Source organism: Rana temporaria, chromosome 9, assembly GCF_905171775.1.
Source record: "Rana temporaria chromosome 9, aRanTem1.1, whole genome shotgun sequence".
NCBI lineage: Eukaryota > Metazoa > Chordata > Amphibia > Anura > Ranidae > Rana > Rana temporaria.
In genome coordinates this window covers 52,785,964-52,806,680 of record NC_053497.1, presented here as the reverse complement: position 1 = coordinate 52,806,680, position 20,717 = coordinate 52,785,964, and the positions used below count along the sequence as shown (strand labels likewise).

Here is a 20,717-nt window from a genome sequence, read left to right as displayed (position 1 = left end):
TTTACCTTAAAGTGGTTGTAAACTCCAAAAAAAAACCTGCAAGACAAAAACAAAACCCTGCAAGACAAATAACATATAGCTCATTATGAAATACTCACCTTAGATCGAAGCCCCTGCAGCAGTCCCGGCACACTGCTCTGCCCCGCGAAATGTCTCCTGAAGTTATTTCCAGGTATCGCGGCCTCCGGTGCTGTGATTGGTAGGAGCAGCGATGATGTAACCGGTAATGGCACGTCAGCTGAAGCAATGGCACGAACAACCGGTTGCTTCAGTGCACATGTGTCGATAACGTTGGCACATGCTGATACAGGGGATATCTCCTACATCATAGATGTCAAACACAAGGCCCGCGGGCCGAATCCGGCCCTCCAGGCCATTTCATGTGGCCCTCGCACCTCCAGTCCTCCTCCAGACCCTTACTTTCTGCTTTTAACCACTTCCATACAGGGCACGTATACACCTTCCCGCCCAAGCCAATTTTCAGCTTTCAGCACTGTCGCACTTTGAATGGCAATTGCGCGGTCATGCTACACTGTACCCAAACAAAATTGGCGTCCTTTTTTACCCACAAATAGAGCTTTCTTTTGGTGGTATTTGATCACCTCTGCGATTTTTTTTTTTGCGCAACAACTAAAAAAAGACCGAAAATTTTGAAAAAAATTACGTTTTTATTTTTTTCTGTAATTTTTTTGTAAATAAGTACGTTTTCTCTTTCAATTACAGGCACTGATATGGTGGCACTGATGGGCACAGATGAGATGGCACTGATGGACATCGACGAGGTAGTACTGACGGGCACAGATGAGGTGGCACTGATTGGCGGCACTGGTATGCGGCACTGATGGGCACACATAGGCGGCACTCATGGGCACACATAGGCGGCACTGATGGGCAGCACTGATGGGCACTCATGGGCGGCACTGATGGGCACTTATGGGCGGCACTGATGGGCACTCATGGGCGGCACTGGGCACTCATGGGCGGCACAGATGGGCACTCATGGGCGGCACAGATGGGCACTGTGGGGTGGCACTTATGGGTGGCACAGATGGGCACTGTGGGGTGGCACAGATGGGCACTGTGGGGTGGCACTGATGGACACTGTGGGGCGGCACTGATGGACACTGTGGGGCGGCACTGATGGACACTGTGGGGCGGCATTATTTACTTGTTTACTTGTTGCCAGTCAGTGCCCATTTGTGGGCACTGATTGGCATCTTTTTTTTTTTTTTTTGCATCTTTTTTTTTTTTTTTTTTCAGACTTTTTTTTTTTTTTTTTCAGACTTTTTTTTGGACTTTTTTTTTAAGTTTTGCCCTTCCCTAGTGGGCATCCCTGGTGGTCCATGTGGCGATCCGAGGGGGGGCTGCGCTGATAAACAATCAGCGCGAACCCCCCCTGTCAGGAGAGCCGCCGATCGGCTCTCCTCTACTCGCGTCTGTCAGACGCGAGTGAGGAAGAGCCATCAACGGCTCTTCCTGTTTACATCGTGATCAGCCGTGGTTGGACACGGCTGATCACGTGGTAAAGAGTCTCCGTGAGAGACTCTTTACCGAAATCGGTGTTGCGGGGTGTCAGACTGACACCCCGCAACAACGATCGCCGCGATGCGCGCCCCCGGGGGCGCGCAGCGGCTAAGAATCCTGAGGACGTCATATGACGTCCAGTCAGGATTCTACAACCACTTTGCCGACGTCAATTTGTCATTGGCGGGCGGCAAGTGGTTAAGCAATGCATCCAGCTTCTTCCCAGCAGTAGCATAAGGAAAGGGGGGTGCACTGTGATGTAAGGCAGAGTGGGGGACTCAACTCCTGATGGTGAAGTGGCTCTTGACATCTAATGTAAGGGGAGGGGATGCGCTGGACTTCTAATCTTACAGATACAACCGGCCCTTTTTGAGGACAATCATAATGCTGATGCGGTCAACGATGAAATTGAGTTTGACACCCCTGTCCTACATGGTGCAGGTTTAGGACATATCCACGGTAGCTACAGGTAAGCCTTATTTTAGGCTAACCTGTAGTGAAAAGTGGTTGTAAAAGGTATACAACCACTTTAAAGTCATCAAGGAAGAAATTCAAATTTTTTCAGCAGAGCCATGGAAAAGGATGTCCAACCTCTTAGGACACAAGCAAACCATTGAGGTACGTTGGGCAGAAGAAGGGTTATACAGGGGCTTATGTTTTTATGCTTGCCAGCCAACCTCCTAGCCTCCTGCAGGCAGCAGTATATCCCAAATGTTTCTGAACTCTCGGGTCCCTCCATAGATGAGAAAAAGATTGTATTTTTCAAGAACCAGAGTGTTTGGTGTTGCCTCCTAAAACACAGTTTCTCTTCTGCCTTCTCGTAGTCATGTCTATTCAAAGTGTATATCTTCATGTTTTTGTTTTAAGCCCCAAATCTAGCCAAACTTGTTTTGTTGTTTTTTTTTTCTGTGGAAAAGTTACCTATCGGGTTTTTATTTTTGTATGGGACATCACTGGGGGAGATTTTGCATTACCTCCTGTCCTTGTATAACCAGGACAACAAATGAGAAGTTATCAGGAAAGCACATACAGCACTGTCATTATCAGTGGCTCTAAATCTACCCCACTCTAGTGTGTTTTACTCTATGTTCCTATTGGAAAGATTTCCCATCATTTCGTATCCTGTCAGGAAGTGAGGGAAATCACCTCAATAGGAACACAGACATCCGTAAAAAGCCAAAACAGAAGGTCTGTTGACCCTTGCAGCCCCATCCAAAATAATAAAACAATTCTGGCTGGAGTTGGGCTTTAAACTGTTTATTGCGTTTCTACCAAGTATTTATCTTGGTTCAGCATGTAATGTAAACAACAACTTGTAATTGTCCCCCAAAGTGTGAAAACATCCCACTTACTGAAGCAAAAGATTTAATAGGATTTCATGTCCATTATTCTAACACAAGACAGCAACGTGTGAGAAACCATATGGTGTGTGAAAGATTTGGGACGATCCTTTTTATGACCACTATCTTGTAGACTATTACCTAGATTCATAAACGCCGCCGCAACTTTAAGGCGGCGTAGCGTATCGTATTTACACTACGCCGCCTTAAGTCAGAGAGGCAAGTACTGTATTCACAAAGTACTTGCCTCCTAACTTACGGCGGCGTAGCGTAAATGCGGCCGGCGTAAGCGCGCCTAATTCAAATGAGGATGGGGGGCGTGTTTTATGTTAATCACTCGTGACCCGACGTGAGTGACGTTTTTTACAAACGGCGCATGCGCCGTCCGTGTACATTTCCCAGTGTGCATTTTTACAGCTTAAAAACGCCTGTCCATGTTTATTTTGCGTGGTTGCGTTTTTGCGCGTTTTTTAATGTCTGGCATTTTTACAGCTCTATTGCTGGAGCCACAGAACGCCCTGGTCCCGCGTTTTTTTACAGCTCAAAACCGCCTATGCCATTTGCAGCTCAAAAACGCCTATGTGGGCATGATGCCATAGAATAACATGGACAGGCGTTTTTAAGCTGTAAAAAACGCTCAGAAAAGTGGCTGTAAAAACGTCAGTGGAAATGAAGCCTTATGCTGGAGAGAACATTTACTTGTTCTTAGAGCTAGACAGGTCACATGATATTGACATCACACATGTGGGCATGTATACAGGCTGTAGTATAACTGGAAATCTCCTCCTACCTGAACTCTCAGCCCTGGGGAAACTGCAGTTTATGATGTAACCATGGTATACAGATCAGCCAAAAAGGTATATAGTGTCAGTATTTTAATGTAAAAGGAAGATTTATAAGCTGTGGGCACTGTGCGGGGGGGCGGATGAACTATTTTCATATTACTGGGTTTATTAACACTTTAAGGTCTCGACTCCATATCTAATGTTCCTCCTTGCAGATATGTGCTGTGTTGAATGAAATGAATCACACCTCCCTGTTTAGGGTCATGACCTTGATGCAACTTTTGGTGCAATTCTGATCTGACTTCCCATTCTATGGATCAAAGTCACACCAAAGTAGTGCAGGCACCTTTACAAAGTTTTTGCGACTGATTTGAATGGGTGCCATTGAAAAGATTGGGTGTGACTTAAAATGTGACTTTGATGTCCAAAGTCGCATGACAAACGGCAGAAGTGTGAATGGAGCCTTAACGGATAACAATCAAATTTATTTTGCAATCAGTTGTATGTAACTTTTCAGATAACTGTCTCACAGCTAAAAATGTCTTAAGGTTTGGTTCACATTAGGTACGATTTGGTACGATTTGAGATGCGATTTGACATGTCAAATCGCATCTCAAATCGGCGGCATTTGCCGGCAATGGCACTGTCCTAATCGGTGCGACACCGCATCTGCGCCGCTGCACCGATTTCAAAAAGTAGTTCCTGTACTACTTTTTGCGATTTCGGGCCGCGATTTACATTGACATCTGTGCAGAAACCTGCACAGATGTCTCTGAAATCGTGGCCGAAATCGGGACTGCCAGCGGGAGTGAAATCGTGCGAGTTCAGCTGAACTTGCATGGCTTCACTCCCGCAGCCCAGTGTTAACCTGGGCTAAAGCGGAGTTCTGCCGTGTTTTTTTTTTATAAACTTCATCAGCTACAAATACTGCAGCCGCTGACTTTTAAAATATGGACACTTACCTGTCCAGGGCGCCCGCGATGTCCTCACCCAAAGCCAACCTGTTCCTTGGCTCTAGGGTGGAGGTCACCGCCATCTTCGGTGAGGGAATCAGGAAGTATGACAGCCTGGTTCCTTACTGTGCATGCATGAGTCGCGCTGCGCATCCTCACTGGTCCCTGCTGTCTTCTGGGGCCTGTGTGTTTCTCAGAAGACAGTGTGGGGGGGGGTCGGAGGAGGGGCCGGGCATGGCATAGATCGCCGCGGAGCCTGTAGCAATCTATGCCCGGAAGTGGGAGCAAATACCTGGATTTGACAGATGACACCAGAGGGGGGGAGGATTACAAAATGCGAAAGTTCAATTTTTGGGTGGAACTCTGCTTTAATTAGATAGCCCCAGATGTGCAAAATCCTGTATTTTGCCCATGTAAGGGAAAAGCAGTAGCTTTTTTAATGCCTCTCTCCCTGTTAGCACAAACTTTTTCTCTTCCATTGCCCTCCTAAAGTGTTTGTTACCCCAGCATTTCATATTCCTGATATGTGCCTGCCGTACCATGTCCTTTTATGAATAAAAGTGTCCCGTTCTCCTTGTATTGCTTCCTTTGTGTGAAATCCCTGGTGTTCCTGCCAGTCCCTCTGCTTTCCTATTAGAAACTGACCACACTAAAAAGGAGAACACAACGTGGTCAGTTCTCTAGCTATGCTGGGAACTCAGTGTGCACTCTGTAAAGGAAATTTGTAAGTTCTGTATATAATTGTATTCTATTTTGTATGTATTGCAAACTGACCACACTGTGCATACAGCACTAATAATGTTTTCATTACATGTTTGCATTCTTTCGAGTCCTGATTAGAATTAGTCTGCCTATGTTACGCCCCTTGTTACCATAAACGTACAATTGTAATATTAAAGTGGAGGTACACCCTAATTTATAACTTATCCTTAAAGTGCTCAGTCTGTCTATTCAAAGTTCGCTGTGCAAAAAATTTAAAAACGATTCCATACCTTGTTTCTGGCTCATGAACCAGGCACTTCCTGGTTTCAATCCCGCGAGACTGGGCGTGTCGCTTCGTCTGCGATCGCCGCATTGATTCCTGGGATTACTCAGCAGTGTGTCGTCACGCTGACCAGGAGAAGATTCTTTTGCCCAGCAGCAGAGGAATTCTCGTGAGATTTTACACGTCACATGACTCTGCAGCTGGTCATGTGACGAGGGCGGATACAGTTCCGCCATTTTAACTCATGGAAAACAGGTGGAAAACACCTTTTCATCAGCTGCTCAGTGCGTTCTGAGCTTTCGCTGATAGAAAAGATCTGTTGTATGTCGTCACAACGGGGCGTGTCCTTTTCAGGACGCCGCCAGCCGTTGTGATGGCAACTGTGCAGTGTTGACGGCGCGGCTCGCCGTCAACACTGCGCATGCGCGGGATAGAGCGGTGAATGCTGGGACATCAGCTTTTACCGCATCCCGGAAGGAAATCCTGGAGGACTTCAGAGTGCCCATGGAAACGTCCATCTTACATTTTTATAAATCATCTTTTGTGGGAAAATGAGAATGCTGGCGGCTGCAATGATCGGACTGGTGAGTACACGATTTGCTATGGTAACAGCGGGAGAATAACCTTTAAAAAAAAAACGTATTCCCGCCGAACCCCCGCTTTAATGTGATACCTACGTAATCATGTGTATAAAAACCTTCAATTGCGTCATAATAAAGCAGAACAGTTATTTGGAAAAATGCAGAGTGCATATTTTGTGTCTGTTCCTTACTGCCACAGACATTATTAATTTGGAACCACTAATCAATATGAGGATAGGAGTTGCCTATCTATAAAATGTCCATGTCAGGTGGCGAGCCAGCCAGGAGGAGATTTACAGCTGACCCTGAGGATCCGAAACGGGGAGCTTGAGATGATCTGTGAATTTCTGATAATCAGCCGGCTGAGGTAAGTCTTTTGCTTACATTTGAGTTATCAGACTTCCTTGATCGGTAAGCCATTCCGGTATTCATGTGAAACCGTTGCTTTGCCTTGAATAGGCAAAGCAAAAGTTCACTTTAACCGCTTAACGAGCACCGCATGTATATGTACGTCCACAGAATGGCACGTACAGGCATATGGGCGTACATGTACGTCCCTGCCTTTCCGCGGGTCAGGGGGCCGATCGGGACCCCCCCCCCCCCCCGGTACATGCGGCAGTCGGAAACCCGCGGGGAGCAATCCGGGACGAGGGCGCGGCTATTCGTTTCTAGCCGCCCCCTCGCGATCGCTCCCCGGAGCTGAAGAACGGGGAGAGCCGTATGTAAACACGGCTTCCCCGTGCTTCACTGTGGAGGCTGCATCGATCGTGTCATCCCTGTTATAGGGAGACACGATCGATGACGGCAGACCTACAGCCACACCCCCCTACAGTTGTAAACACACACTAGGTGAACCCTAACTCCTTCAGCGCCCCCTGTGGTTAACTCCCAAACTGCAACTGTCATTTTCACAATAAACAATGCAATTTAAATGCATTTTTTGCTGTGAAAATTACAATGGTCCCAAAAATGTGTCCAAATTTTCCGAAGTGTCCGCCATAATGTCGCAGTCACGAAAAAAATTGCTGATCGCCGCCATTAGTAGTAAAAAAAAAATATTAATAAAAATGCAATAAAACTATCCCCTATTTTGTAAACGCTATAAATTTTGCGCAAACCAATTGATAAACGCTTATTGCGATTTTTTTTACCAAAAATAGGTAGAAGAATACGTATCGGCCTAAACTGAGGAAAAAAACATTTTTTATATATGTTTTTGGGGGATATTTATTATAGTAAAAAATATTGCATTTTTTTCAAAATTGTCGCTCTATTTTTGTTTACAGCGTAAAAAGTAAAAACCGCAGAGGTGATCTAATGCCACCAAAAGAAAGCTCTATTTGTGGGGAAAAAAGGACGTCAATTTTGTTTGGGAGCCACGTCGCACGACCGCGCAATTGTCTGTTAAAGCAACGCAGTGCCGAATCGCAAAACCTGGCCTGGGCATTTAGCTGCCTTAGGCCCCGTACACACGATAGAATCCATCCGCTGAAAAATCCCAGCAAATGGGTTTCAGCGGATAGATCCTATGGTGTGTACACTCCAGCGGATCTGTTTCCGCGGATATTTCTCCCCTGGGATGGATTCCAGCAGATCGAATATTCGCTGACATGCAGAACAAATCCATCTGCTGGAGTCCATCCCAACGGATGGATCCGCTGGTCTGTATAGACTCACCGGATCCATCCGTCCGAAGGGATCCCCCGCATGCGTCGTAATGATTCGACGCATGCGTGGAATTCCTTATATGACAGTGTCGCGCACGTCGCCGCGTCATAATCGCGGCGACGGCGCGACACGTCATCGCCAGAGGATTTCGGCGCGGATTTCAATGCGATGGTGTGTACACTCCATCGCATGAAAATCCTCCGAAATCCTCTAGAGGATTTATCCGCGGAAACGGTCCGCTGGACCGTATTCGCGGATAAATTCTATCGTGTGTATGGGGCCTAAAGGTCCGGGGCTTTAGTGGTTAAGTTCCAACACTCTTACCTTCCTCCAACTGAAGCGTTCCACCCTGCATTCAAATAAAGAGCCCATCATACACCAAACAAAACTTAAAAAAAACTGTTTTATTATTTTTTTTTCCGTCACAGGCTTGTCATCTTTTCAATATGAAAAAGCAACAGTAAAATAAAAAAATAATTATGGCATGGGGAGAGAAAGAGAGGAAAAGGATGAACAGAACAACAAAAATAAAAACAGGAGAAAAAAAACAAACATCCAATTTTTACTTAGAGAAAGATTCTTCCCCACAATTCCTTCCATTTGCTTACAGCAAGACTCATTATTTTTCTCTTTTTAAATACAATCGTTCCCTTGATAACTTCAGGCCAACTCGAGTACGGCCGTCCCAGGCTGCAGAATTAAGGCCCATTTCATTAATAAAACCAAAATCTGCAAATTTAAAAATACTGTTTGCTGTAAAGAGTGGTAAGTGCATTTTGTTAGATCTCAAGCACTAGTTGTTATATTGTAAACAATGATGGGGGCAAAGCCTTTTTTTTTATATTGAGACCTATATTAAGCCAAGCTAAAATTGGAGACATTTTTTCACGGTTTCCATTTAGTTGGCAATTAGGGAAGTGGCAGTGATTGGTACATTTTATGTGTGTCCACAGTAATAACTTAAGGAAAACAAAAAAAAACAAAGGAAACCGCTTGTAAAAAAGGACAAAGAAGCCGCCACTGAACGGGGCTCAGAAAAGTATCGTTGGGATTAGATGGTTTTAGGCTCTTCTACAATCTCCGGGTATAATTAGACTTTGAACCAACCTGTAGCTAGAGACCAGCACTAAGCTACAGGTAAAGGTCGAGAATTTTTACTTTAAGTAGGCCACCTTTTGATTGAACCCGAGTAATCAAAGGTTTGCCGGTCATCTAAGGAGCCCGCTACGGCAACTCCTAAGATCAAACTGAAAACCTTAACAAGATGTAACCTGCTCCAACCAGGGCCTACTATCAAGGACTTTCTACAAGACTGAAGCAACATATACAGGAGAAAGAATGAGAAGCATAAAACAAAAACACTGAAAAATGAAAAAGGATGGAGGAATAAAACAAATGGAGATCATCTGTAAAGACTTTTTTTTTTCTCTCAGCCTGAGAATGAAGGAGGAGGAAGAAGTGGAGACGGAGAAGGAGTAGTGGTGGTAAAGGTGGCGGTAGAGAGATCTCAAGCCTCCTCCTCTGCTTCTTCATTGAAATCTTCCTCTTCTTCTGCTGTAGCATCTTGGTACTGTTGGTACTCGGAGACAAGGTCATTCATGTTGCTTTCAGCCTCTGTGAACTCCATTTCGTCCATGCCCTCTCCCGTGTACCAGTGGAGGAAAGCCTTGCGACGGAACATGGCAGTGAACTGCTCCGAGATGCGTTTGAACAGCTCCTGGATGGCAGTGCTGTTGCCGATGAATGTGACTGCCATCTTAAGGCCGCGTGGTGGGATGTCGCACACTGCCGTCTTGACATTGTTGGGGATCCATTCTACGAAGTAGCTGCTGTTCTTGTTCTGGACATTAAGCATCTGCTCGTCAACCTCCTTCATGGACATGCGACCACGGAACACTGCTGCCACTGTCAGATACCGGCCGTGGCGTGGATCACAGGCAGCCATCATGTTCTTAGCATCGAACACCTGCTGAGTGAGCTCAGGCACGGTTAGCGCACGGTACTGCTGACTGCCTCGGCTGGTCAGAGGAGCGAACCCTGGCATAAAGAAGTGGAGACGTGGGAAGGGGACCATGTTGACTGCCAGTTTGCGAAGATCAGCATTCAGCTGGCCTGGGAAACGTAAGCAGGTGGTGACTCCACTCATGGTAGCACTAACCAGATGGTTCAGGTCTCCGTAGGTTGGGGTGGTTAACTTCAAGGTGCGGAAGCAGATGTCGTAAAGGGCTTCATTGTCAATGCAGTAGGTCTCATCTGTGTTTTCAACCAGTTGATGAACAGAGAGTGTGGCGTTGTAGGGTTCCACAACAGTGTCGGACACCTTGGGGGAGGGCACAACACTGAAGGTGTTCATGATACGGTCAGGATACTCTTCTCGGATTTTGCTGATGAGAAGTGTGCCCATACCAGATCCGGTACCACCACCCAGGGAGTGTGTAAGCTGGAAGCCCTGAAGACAATCACAGCTCTCTGCCTCCTTTCTCACCACATCTAGAACAGAGTCTACCAGCTCAGCTCCTTCTGTGTAGTGGCCCTTAGCCCAGTTGTTGCCAGCACCACTTTGTCCTGAGGAAGGAAGAAAAGTTTTAAGTATAAGAGTATACTCTTGGAGCTATTATTAATCTTAAATCAGCAAACAGTCAATGACCCAAATTTATGTGAGCCTTATTAAAACTGTGTGTATGAGATAAGCATTTACATTCAATGAACTGTGCAAAGTGCAAATTGTAACTGCAAACTACAGTGATGAAAATAAGTATTTAAACACCCTGCTATTTTGCAAGTTCTCCCACTTGGAAATAATGGAGGGGTCTGAAATTGTTACCGTAGGTGCATGTCCACTGTGAGAGACATAATCAAAAAAAAAAAATCCAGAAATCACAATGTATGATTTTTTTTAAATATTTATTTATATGATACAGCTGCAAATAAGTATTTGAACACCTGAGAAAATCAATGTTAATATTTGGTACAGTAGCCTTTGTTTGCAATTACAGAGGTCAAACGTTTCTTGTAGTTTTTCACCAGGTTTGCACACACTGGAGGAGGGATTTTGGCGCACTCCTCCACACAGATCTTCTCTAGATCAGTCAGGTTTCTGGGCTGTCGCTGAGAAACACAGAGTTTGAGCTCCCTCCAAAGATTCTCTATTGGGTTTAGGTCTGGAGACTGGCTAGGCCACGCCAGAACCTTGATATGCTTCTTACAGAGCCACTCCTTGGTTATCCTGGCTGTGTGCTTCGGGTCATTGTCATGTTGGAAGACCCAGCCTCGACCCATCTTCAAAGCTCTAACTGAGGGAAGGAGGTTGTTGCCCAAAATCTTGCAATACATGGCCCCGGTCATCCTCTCCTTAATACAGTGCAGTCGCCCTGTCCCATGTGCAGAAAAACACCCCCAAAGCATGATGCTACCACCCCCATGCTTCACAGTAGGGATGGCGTTCTTGGGATGGTACTCATCATTCTTCTTCCTCCAAACACGGTTAGTGGAATTATGACCAAAAAGTTCTATTTTGGTCTCATCTGACCACATAACTTTCTCCCATGACTCCTCTGGATCATCCAAATGGTCATTGGCAAACTTAAGACGGGCCTTGACATGTGCTGGTTTAAGCAGGGGAACCTTCCATGCCATGCATGATTTCAAACCATGACGTCTTAGTGTATTACCAACAGTAACCTTGGAAACGGTGGTCCCAGCTCTTTTCAGGTCATTGACCAGCTCCTCCCTTTTAGTCCTGGGCTGATTTCTCACCTTTCTTAGGATCATTGAGACCCCACGAGGTGAGATTTTGCATGGAGCCCCAGTCCGAGGGAGATTGACAGTCATGTTTAGCTTCTTCCATTTTCTAATGATTGCTCCAACAGTGGACCTTTTTTCACCAAGCTGCTTGGCAATTTCCCCGTAGCCCTTTCCAGCCTTGTGGAGGTGTACAATTTTGTCTCTAGTGTCTTTGGACAGCTCTTTGGTCTTGGCCATGTTAGTAGTTGGATTCTTACTGATTGTATGGGGTGGACAGGTGTCTTTATGCAGCTAATGACCTCAAACAGGTGCATCTAATTTAGGATAATAAATGGAGTGGAGGTGGACATTTTAAAGGCAGACTAACAGGTCTTTGAGGGTCAGAATTCTAGCTGATAGACAGGTGTTCAAATACTTATTTGCAGCTGTATCATACAAATAAATAGTTAAAAAATCATAAATTGTGATTTCTGGATTTTTTTTTTTGATTATGTCTCTCACAGTGGACATGCACCTACGATGACAATTTCAGACCCTTCCATGATTTCCAAGTGGGAGAACTTGCAAAATAGCAGGGTGTTCAAATACTTATTTTCCTCACTGTACATAAACCCATCTCAAAGCAAGCAATCAGAATTCCAGACCGGAAAAATATAGCTTCTGCTATAAGTGCTGGACTTTGAACTTAAAGATTTGCAGTTTGCACAAAATAAATCTTTATATTTTGCTTCTGAGACAAGATACTGTGGCCCGAATTCAGATACGAGTTACGACGGCGTATCTCCGGATAAGCCGTCATAACTCTGAGTGTGCGGGGTCGTATCTATGCGCCTGATTCTTAGAATCAGTTACGCATAGATTTCCCTAAGATCCGACCGGTGTAAGTCTCTTACGCCGTCGTATCTTAGTTGTATATTTACGCTGGACGCTAGGTGGCGCTTCCAGAGATTTACGCGAGGAATATGCAAATTAGGTAAATACGCCGATTCAGAAACGTACGTCCGCCCGGCACATTTTTTTACGTCGTTTATGTAATGTTTTTTCAGGTGTAAAGTTACCCCTCATAAAGCAGGGGTAAGTCATGTTAGGTATGGACGTCGGAAACACACGAACAGCGGCGTATTAGGGCTGTACGTAAGTTACGTTCACGTCGAAAGCATTGACAGTTTGCGGCGTAATTTGGAGCATGCGCACTTGGAAACTTTCACGGACGGCGCATGCGCCGTTTGTAAAAAAACGTCAATTACGTGGGGTCACAAGTAATTTAAAAAAAACACGCCCACATCATCCACATTTGTATTAGGCGGGCTTACGCCGACACATTTACACTACGCCGCCGTAACTTAGGGCGCAAGTTCTTTCTGAATACGGAACTTGCGCCCTAAGTTACGGCGGCGTAGTGTATCTGAGATACGCTACGCCCGCCGATAGATACGATAATGTATCTGAATCCGGGCCTGTATTTTCATACAACTAAGCTACAGATCCCAATGAAGGACATCATGATATATAGCAGCTGTTCTTTTTTTAGGTTTCCTAAATTTTTAGACTCTTGTACTCAAAATAAAAAAAATCCGTAAAATTATATTTTCTTTAACTTAGTAAAGCTTACCAAATACAAAATTGTCGGGCCTGAATATCTGTCCGAAGGGCCCGGATCGGACAGAGTCCATTGTTCCTGGCTCCAGATCGACGAGGATGGCTCTTGGGACATATTTGCCACCTGGATAAAAAAAAAATATATATATAATAATAATAATAATAATAATAATAATAATAATAGGTAAGAATCTGACTACAGAATGGCCAAAACAGATACTGTCATTTGATTTTAATGGCACCACTGGCTACACCTTTGTCAGTATGCAAGTCAGTTAGAGGAATGCAATCCGCAAGCCACTCCCCCTTTTGACATTTAGAGCTCTAGGGAGGGAAACAACAATAAAAACTCCTCAAAATTCCAAACCCATTTTTAAAATGACAACTGTGAAGAAGCATTCAGGGATCATTCACACTAGCTGACTTGGTAAAAATCAGCATTTGACCATGCAGGCTAATGTGTAAAGTCCAGCAGGGGGCAGTGCAATGTTCCTTTTATTTGTCACCTAATGACACTTCATTCATGTTTCTGCAGAGCAGTGTGATAATATGTGGTGACATTCAGTGCACTGCAGGAAAAATAGAAGTCTGCATTTTTCTGCATTGCATACGATAACATACTTATAAACAGCTTTAATAAGCTGTACAGTACAGGAAGCAACAATGTGTAGCAATCCATATTAACCAATCTAAATTCTCAGAAGACAATGAGCCATTGGATGCTACAGACTGCTGCACAATCTAAAACTGGACCATAACCATTTTGTGCTAGCTAGCACTAAAATGAAACGTGTGAGCAAGGTAGTCAATGCAAAAAAAAAAAAAATGTAAAATTAAAAAAAAATACCTGTACTCAACGAATGCAAATAAAATTCAAGTAGAAGTCCAGCCTAAACCAAACCAGTCCTAAAAATGCCCCCTTCCTCTTCTTAATGCATATACTTACTCATTTTTAGCACGCTCTGGCCTGGTCACGTTATACGGTACCTGTGTGTCAGCCAGTGGAGGCTGCAGGGGAGAGGAGGGAGCACTAACAATGGTTTGGGCATTGTAGGCTATTGTGACTTTACCGCTCTGGGAAAACCAAGCTCATGTTAAGCGCCCTCTCCTCCCCCTTGCAGCTGCTGCTCCGTGGATAGAGGAACATGTGATCAGACCAGTGTGGGCTGAAAATAGTTTTTTTTTTTGTGTTTTGTTTTTTGTTTTTTACACACAGTGAAATATACTTTGCATGCTAACGAATGGCGAACGAAGGAAGGCAAAATATAATCAGATTTATTTTTTAAGGAAACCTGTGCTGACAGAAATATGGGGACAGTCACTGTTGATTTTTCTTTTTCTCAAGAAAATGGCAGCTACCTTGGTTTAATGCTAATCTAATGGTTTCAATCATTTTGGTGTCACTCGCCGGGAACAAGTATGCAGATCGGCAGTATTGACTTTATTTACTGCAGGGTTTGACAAATTTGCTTGGAATCTAGGAGCCAGCTAAAAAAGTTAGGAGCCAGAAAACGCGCCCCGCCCCGACGAGCTTGCGCGCAGGAGTGAACATATACGTGAGCAGCGCCCGCATATGTAAACGGTGTTCAAACCACACATGTGAGGTATCGCCGCGATTGGTAGAGCGAGAGCAATAATTCTAGCCCTAGACCTCCTCTGTAACTCAAAACATGCAACCTGTAGATTTTTTTAAACATCGCCTATGAAGATTTTAAAGGGTAAAAGTTTGTCGGCATTCCACGAGTGGACGCAATTTTGAAGCGTGACATGTTGGGTATGAATTTACTCGGCGTAACATTATCTTTCATAATATTAAAAAAAATGGGGATAACTTTACTGTTGTCTTATTTTTTAATTTAAAAAAGTGTAATTTTTTCCCAAAAAAGTGCGCTTGTAAGACCGCTGCGCAAATACGGCATGACAGAAAGTATTGCAACGATCGCCATTTTATTCTCTAGGGTGTTAGGATAAAAAATATATATAATGTTTGGGGGTTCTAATTAGAGGGAAGAAGATGGCAGTGAAAATAGTGAAAAATGACATTAGAATTGCTGTTTAACTTGTAATGCTTAACTTGTAATACCAACAGCCACCACCAGATGGCGCCAGCTCACATCTGGTGGTAATAACTTGTAATACCAACGGCCACCACCAGATGATGCCAGCTCACACAAGGAAGAGCTGGGGACTTCACAAAAAAAAAAAACCAACCCAAGTCGTCAGGATGCTATTTCTAGTCGCCATGGCGACCTGGCGACCGGGATTTGTCGAGCCCTGGTCTACAGAACATCTGTATTTCTCACAGCACTATTTTGCTGGATTCTAGACCTTGCTAAAGCTTCTAAGTATCTGTATAGGGTGGCGTTTCCAGTCCTCACCAAGTTATGTGCCGTCACCACAAATGAGTTCATAGGATTAAAGTATGTTTGAGGGGGACTCAGATTACCTGTTGCCTCATTGTAGTAGACGCTGATCCTGTCCAGCTGCAGGTCGCTGTCTCCATGGTATGTTCCTGTTGGGTCGATTCCGTGCTCGTCACTGATGACCTCCCAGAACTGTAAAGAAAGATGAAATAAACTTTAAGGGACATGTCACTGAAGATGCTCAGTTTCACAATCTGATCTACTGGCAGACAGAAACAGGAATCTCCAACCACATCCTCATTCTGCTGCTTTTTAACCTGAATACATCTGCAGATTCACTTCAAGTGCACTCCAACCCAAAACTGGTATTTCAGTTACTGGTGGTTGATGGTCATGTGAGTTACCCACAAAAGTCGTTAATCCCTCAAGAACCCTGGTGACCAGATGGTACTCGCCAACGTACCAGTCTCTAGCTGAGAACCCACTAGCAGGTGTGACACATATGGGATGTCGGGCTTCAAGGCAAAATGCTGAGGTTTTGAGAAACCAGATTTGGTTTTTTTGCAGGCCTGGCAACTAGAAGTGAGGCTTATCCACCCCACTTGATTTGTTTTACCGATTGTCTATGCTGCAGTAGGATCAATGTGACATTGTGGCAATGGAGAACTAAGCGAGGAACCCTAGCAAAGAAATGTCGCCCCACAGCCATTAACATATTTAAGAGGCCAGTGGGCGACTCAACACACCCATAATCAAATCATATGTTGTGGTTGGACTGACCATTCAAATCAGGGGTCTCCAAACTTTCTAAACAAAGGGCCTTCAGGCCACCAGACTAGTGCCAGCTGAAGTAGAATGTCCTGGCGTACAGTGGGAGTAAACAATGCCCTATCTTTGTGTCAGTGGGAGTAAATGTGCCCCATTGTTGGTGGCAGTAGGAGGAATAGTGCCCAGTCATGGTGTCAATGGAAGAAGATCTGCCCCATCGTTGGTGTTAGTGGAAGGAAGAGTGCCCTTTCGTTGATATCAGTAGGAGAAATGGTGCACCACCCGTGGTCCAATGGGAGGAATAGTGCCCCAAGGGCCAGATAAAGGCAAGCCGAGGGCCAAATCTGGACCCTGGGCCACAGTTTGGAGTCCACGGCTTTAAATAAAGTAGCTTAAAGCGGAGTTCCACCCAAAAGTGGAACTACCGCTTATATGCTTCCTCCCCCCCCCCCCTCTGGTGTCAGATTTGGCACCTTTTATTGGGGAGTGGGCAGCTTCCCCACTTCCGAGAGACGGGCTATGGCCCGATCTCCCAGAAGTTTTCCCCCCCCGCTGGGCCAATTAGAAAGCACAGTGCGCTTTGCTTATGCACAGTACGGAACCAGCAGTGAAGCCAAAAGGCATCACTGCCTGGTTCCCTTACCAGGAATGGTGACATCATGGGCTCCCTGGATAGGTAAGTGCCCTATATTAAAAGTCAGCAGCTACAGTATTTGTAACTGCTGACTTATTATTATTTTTTTGACCCAGGCTGAACTTCGTGTTTAAGTTCACAGATCAGAGTGCCAACACCAATGTAACACAGTAACTTTATTGAACTGGTGGGTTTTATAGTTCTTCTGGGAAATGTGAACAAAACATTCCTAGGAGCTCTGTGTGTATGAATCATGTGCAGTCTTGTGCTATGTCTGATTCTGTGGCTCTACAATGCTATCCCTACTCTATGGAACGCAGACCTACCCTCCACCCTCCCTCTTGCTGCTTCACTTGAGCATACTGTGGTTTGGCCTCCCCTCCTCCACCCTCCACATCGACAGAGGAAATTGGAGAACAATTCAGCCTTACAAATACAGAGGGGGACGCAAGGGGATGTGACACTAGGCCCAGTCACCCCAAATTAAGTCACTTGCATAGCAAGAGATCAGCAATCCAAAAGAACATTTTGTTTGTAACGTGGTCAATGAGAGTCAAAGCAAGGTCAATATCTATTATCAATCCTATGAAGGACCCAGGGGCGGACTGACCATTCGAGCACCCGGGCACTGCCCGAGGGCCCCATGGCACTAGGGGGCCCCATCAGGGTTGCCAGCCTCAGTAAAACCAGGGACAGTATGTAAAAATCAGTGTTTAAAAAAAAAAAGAAGAAGATTTTAGCTGCCCCGCCTCTCCAGTACCTTTTCAGTGTGTGTATGTGTATTCTGTGTGTATGTATACTGTGTGTATATTGTGTGTCTGTGTGTATTCTGTGTGTATATACTGTATGTGTGTGCACGTGTATACTTAGTGGCCCCATAATCTATTGCCTGGGGGCCCCATAATCTCCTATTGCCCAGGGGCCCCATGAGTTGATTGATATGATTGGAACATCATTGGTGGTGATCCTGCACCATAAGGTTCAGAAAAGAACCACAAAATGCACTTACAAATGATGAATGTCTTAGTATAGATTGCAGAGTGCTCAGGAACACAACTGTAATGTAGAGTGTAAGCAGTGTGTGCATAACGGCGGACTGACAACTCATTTGGCCCCCGGGCAATAGGAGATTATGGGTCCCCCAGGCAATAGATTATGGGGCCCCACAGTACACACACACATACAGTATACATACACAGACACACAATATACACACACAGAATACACATACACACACTGAAAAGGTACTGGAGAGGCGGGGCAGCTATACCCTTGGGATTGTTTTAAAAACACTGATTTTTACATACTGTCCCTGGTTTTACTGAGGCTGGCAACCCTGATGGGGCCCCCTAGTGGCATGGGGCCCTCGGGCAGTGCCCCCATGGTCAGTCCACCCTTGGTACATAACGTATATATGGATGTGTCTGCAGGGCCCTCTGATTCTCTAATGAAGTGTATTGTAACTGTATTGTCTGCCATTGTAAAGTGATGTGCAACCTGTTGGCGCGATATGAATGTATATGTATATGTATAATATAATAATAATCTGTCCATCTATCCCTAACTATTCAGGTTTGTATCTATTTATCCCTATCAATTTATGTATGTATGTATTAAACTCTCTTCATAAAGAATGTATCTCTCTCTCTATAATATATATATATCACACACACACACACACACACATATACAGTAAAACCTTGGTTTGAGAGTAACTTGGTTCGAGAGCGTTTTGCAAGACAAGCAAAATGTTGTAATACATTTTGCCTTGATATACAAGCGATGTCTTGATATACAAGTAGCGTCATGTCACAACTGAGTATAAAAAAGAAGAGAGGAGCCTCTAAGTGTAGCAATATGGTTACATTTAATGAATGTACAACATTTACCAACTTATTGCTACACTTAGATGTACCTCTCTTCTCTTTTATACCCTGTAAAAAAAAAATGCTTTGATATACAAGTGCTTTGGATCACAAGCATGTTTCTGGAGCGAATTATGCTCGCAATCCAAGGTTTTACTCTATATGTAATTTTTTAAATAATATAATTTTGTATACCGTATTTTCCGGCGTATAAGACGACCTTTTGGATGCAAAAAAATGCATCCAAAGTCGGGGGTCGTCTTATACGCCGGTACCTGTCTCCGTCAGGCTGCGGGCATCCATGATTTAAAAGCCGCGCCTCCTCCTCAGACTGTTCCGCGATTGGCGGAACACTCATTTTCCCAGCAGGGCCTCTGTTCAGTGTTTCCGCCAATCACGGATGCCTTCTCATCCTCGGACGAGAGGACATCCGTGATAGGCGGAACACTGAACAGAGGCCCTGCTGGGAAAGTTAGTGTTCCGCCTATCAGGGAACAGTCTGAGGAGGAGGCGCGGCTTTTGAATCATGGATGCCCGCAGCCTGGAAGCCAAAATCTGAAAAGAAAGTAAGGTAGGGAGATCATCTTGGCCGGCACAGTGGAGGCATGTGGTGGCACAGTGGAGGCATGTGGTGGCACAGTGGAGGCATGTGGTGGCACAGTGGAGGCATGTAATGTAATGGCACAGTGGAGGCATGTAATGTAACAGTGAGGCATGTAATGTAATGGCACAGTGAGGCATGTAATGTAATGTAATGGCACAGTGAGATCTGAAAAAAGCCTGTTTCTGTCAGCGGTTGTTCCTGTCAGCGGTTCTGGCTACCCCTTAGCTTCCAGAAAGACTAGTAGGAAGGGGGTAGTCGTATACGCGAGTATATCCCAAAACGAACATTTTTCCTGGAAAAATAGGGGGTCGTCTTATATGCCCAGTCGTCTTATACGCCCGCAAATACAGTATAAATTGTTTATATCTCCTGTCTGTATTGTATTTATCTATCTATTGTATGTATATGGTTAGCTAGGTTTCTATCTATATACTGTATCACTCTCTTATCTATCTAGTATGTATCCCTGTATTATTAGTTTATTAAATTCTGTACCATCATACTATTAATATTGTCATTTATATTAAACAACCTCTTGTATCCATTATTGAAATCCTATAGTATGCACAGATCTTTGCTGCTCGGGGATAGATGGGGGGGTGTAGGTTTACACCCCAGGGTGTGGCACTGCAGCTGTACCAGGCTGTCATCACCATAGACGTACAATGTGTATCTCAGCCATCGGTCACGCTGCCAGCCCATTATAATTAGAGGGTCCCCCTATCCTATTAATAGCCAGCAAACGACACAATACTCTGACACTTTAATCACCCAGTCTTGCAGCAATTAGGAAGAATACTATTTCATAATAATACAGCCAAACAAAGCTATTGCTAAAATATTAGCTTGTACATAGCAAAGCCAAAAAGATTTATATTTTGTAAAAAAAAAAAAAATACATGAACAAATGTATATTTTTTTAAGAAATGCAGCAGTTTAATATTTCTGTTTATTTAAATGGAAATAAGCCATTCTGGCTTTATAAAGAGGCTTCCAATGGTGAAGATATACATTCTTCTACCCTGCAGATGGCTATGTGATGTGAATACACCCTTCCCCTAATCTTCCCTGTAATAGCATTACTGGGCAGCTTTACTGCACTGCAGTTAGCGTCTACGTCACAAGCAGTTTTTTTTTTCCGGGGGGATTTAAGGGGTTACATATAAATGACTATGGGTGAGACCACTTCTAGGAGAAGAAAATATGCCTCCCAGTGGAGTTTTTGATATTGAAAAAAAGTCAAAAATTCATTTTTTTTAAAGGAAACTCCCTCCCTATTTTAGAGGTTGCCTGAGAACAAAGAC

General features: G+C 44.5%; 1 protein-coding gene across 1 annotated transcript in view; it reads right to left on the bottom strand.

Annotated features, from left to right (window-relative positions):
* Window positions 1-8,220: 8,220 nt before the first annotated feature.
* TUBB (tubulin beta class I) overlaps window positions 8,221-20,717 on the bottom strand; it is a 14,438-nt gene continuing 1,941 nt past the window's right edge. Inside the window, exons 2-4 of the mRNA XM_040323471.1 lie at window positions 15,626-15,734; window positions 13,193-13,303; window positions 8,221-10,401 (exon numbers count right to left, since the gene is read on the bottom strand). Coding sequence (XP_040179405.1) covers window positions 9,344-10,401; window positions 13,193-13,303; window positions 15,626-15,734 — 1,278 coding nt within the window. The 3' untranslated portion in view covers window positions 8,221-9,343. The remainder of the gene's footprint in view (window positions 10,402-13,192; window positions 13,304-15,625; window positions 15,735-20,717) is intronic.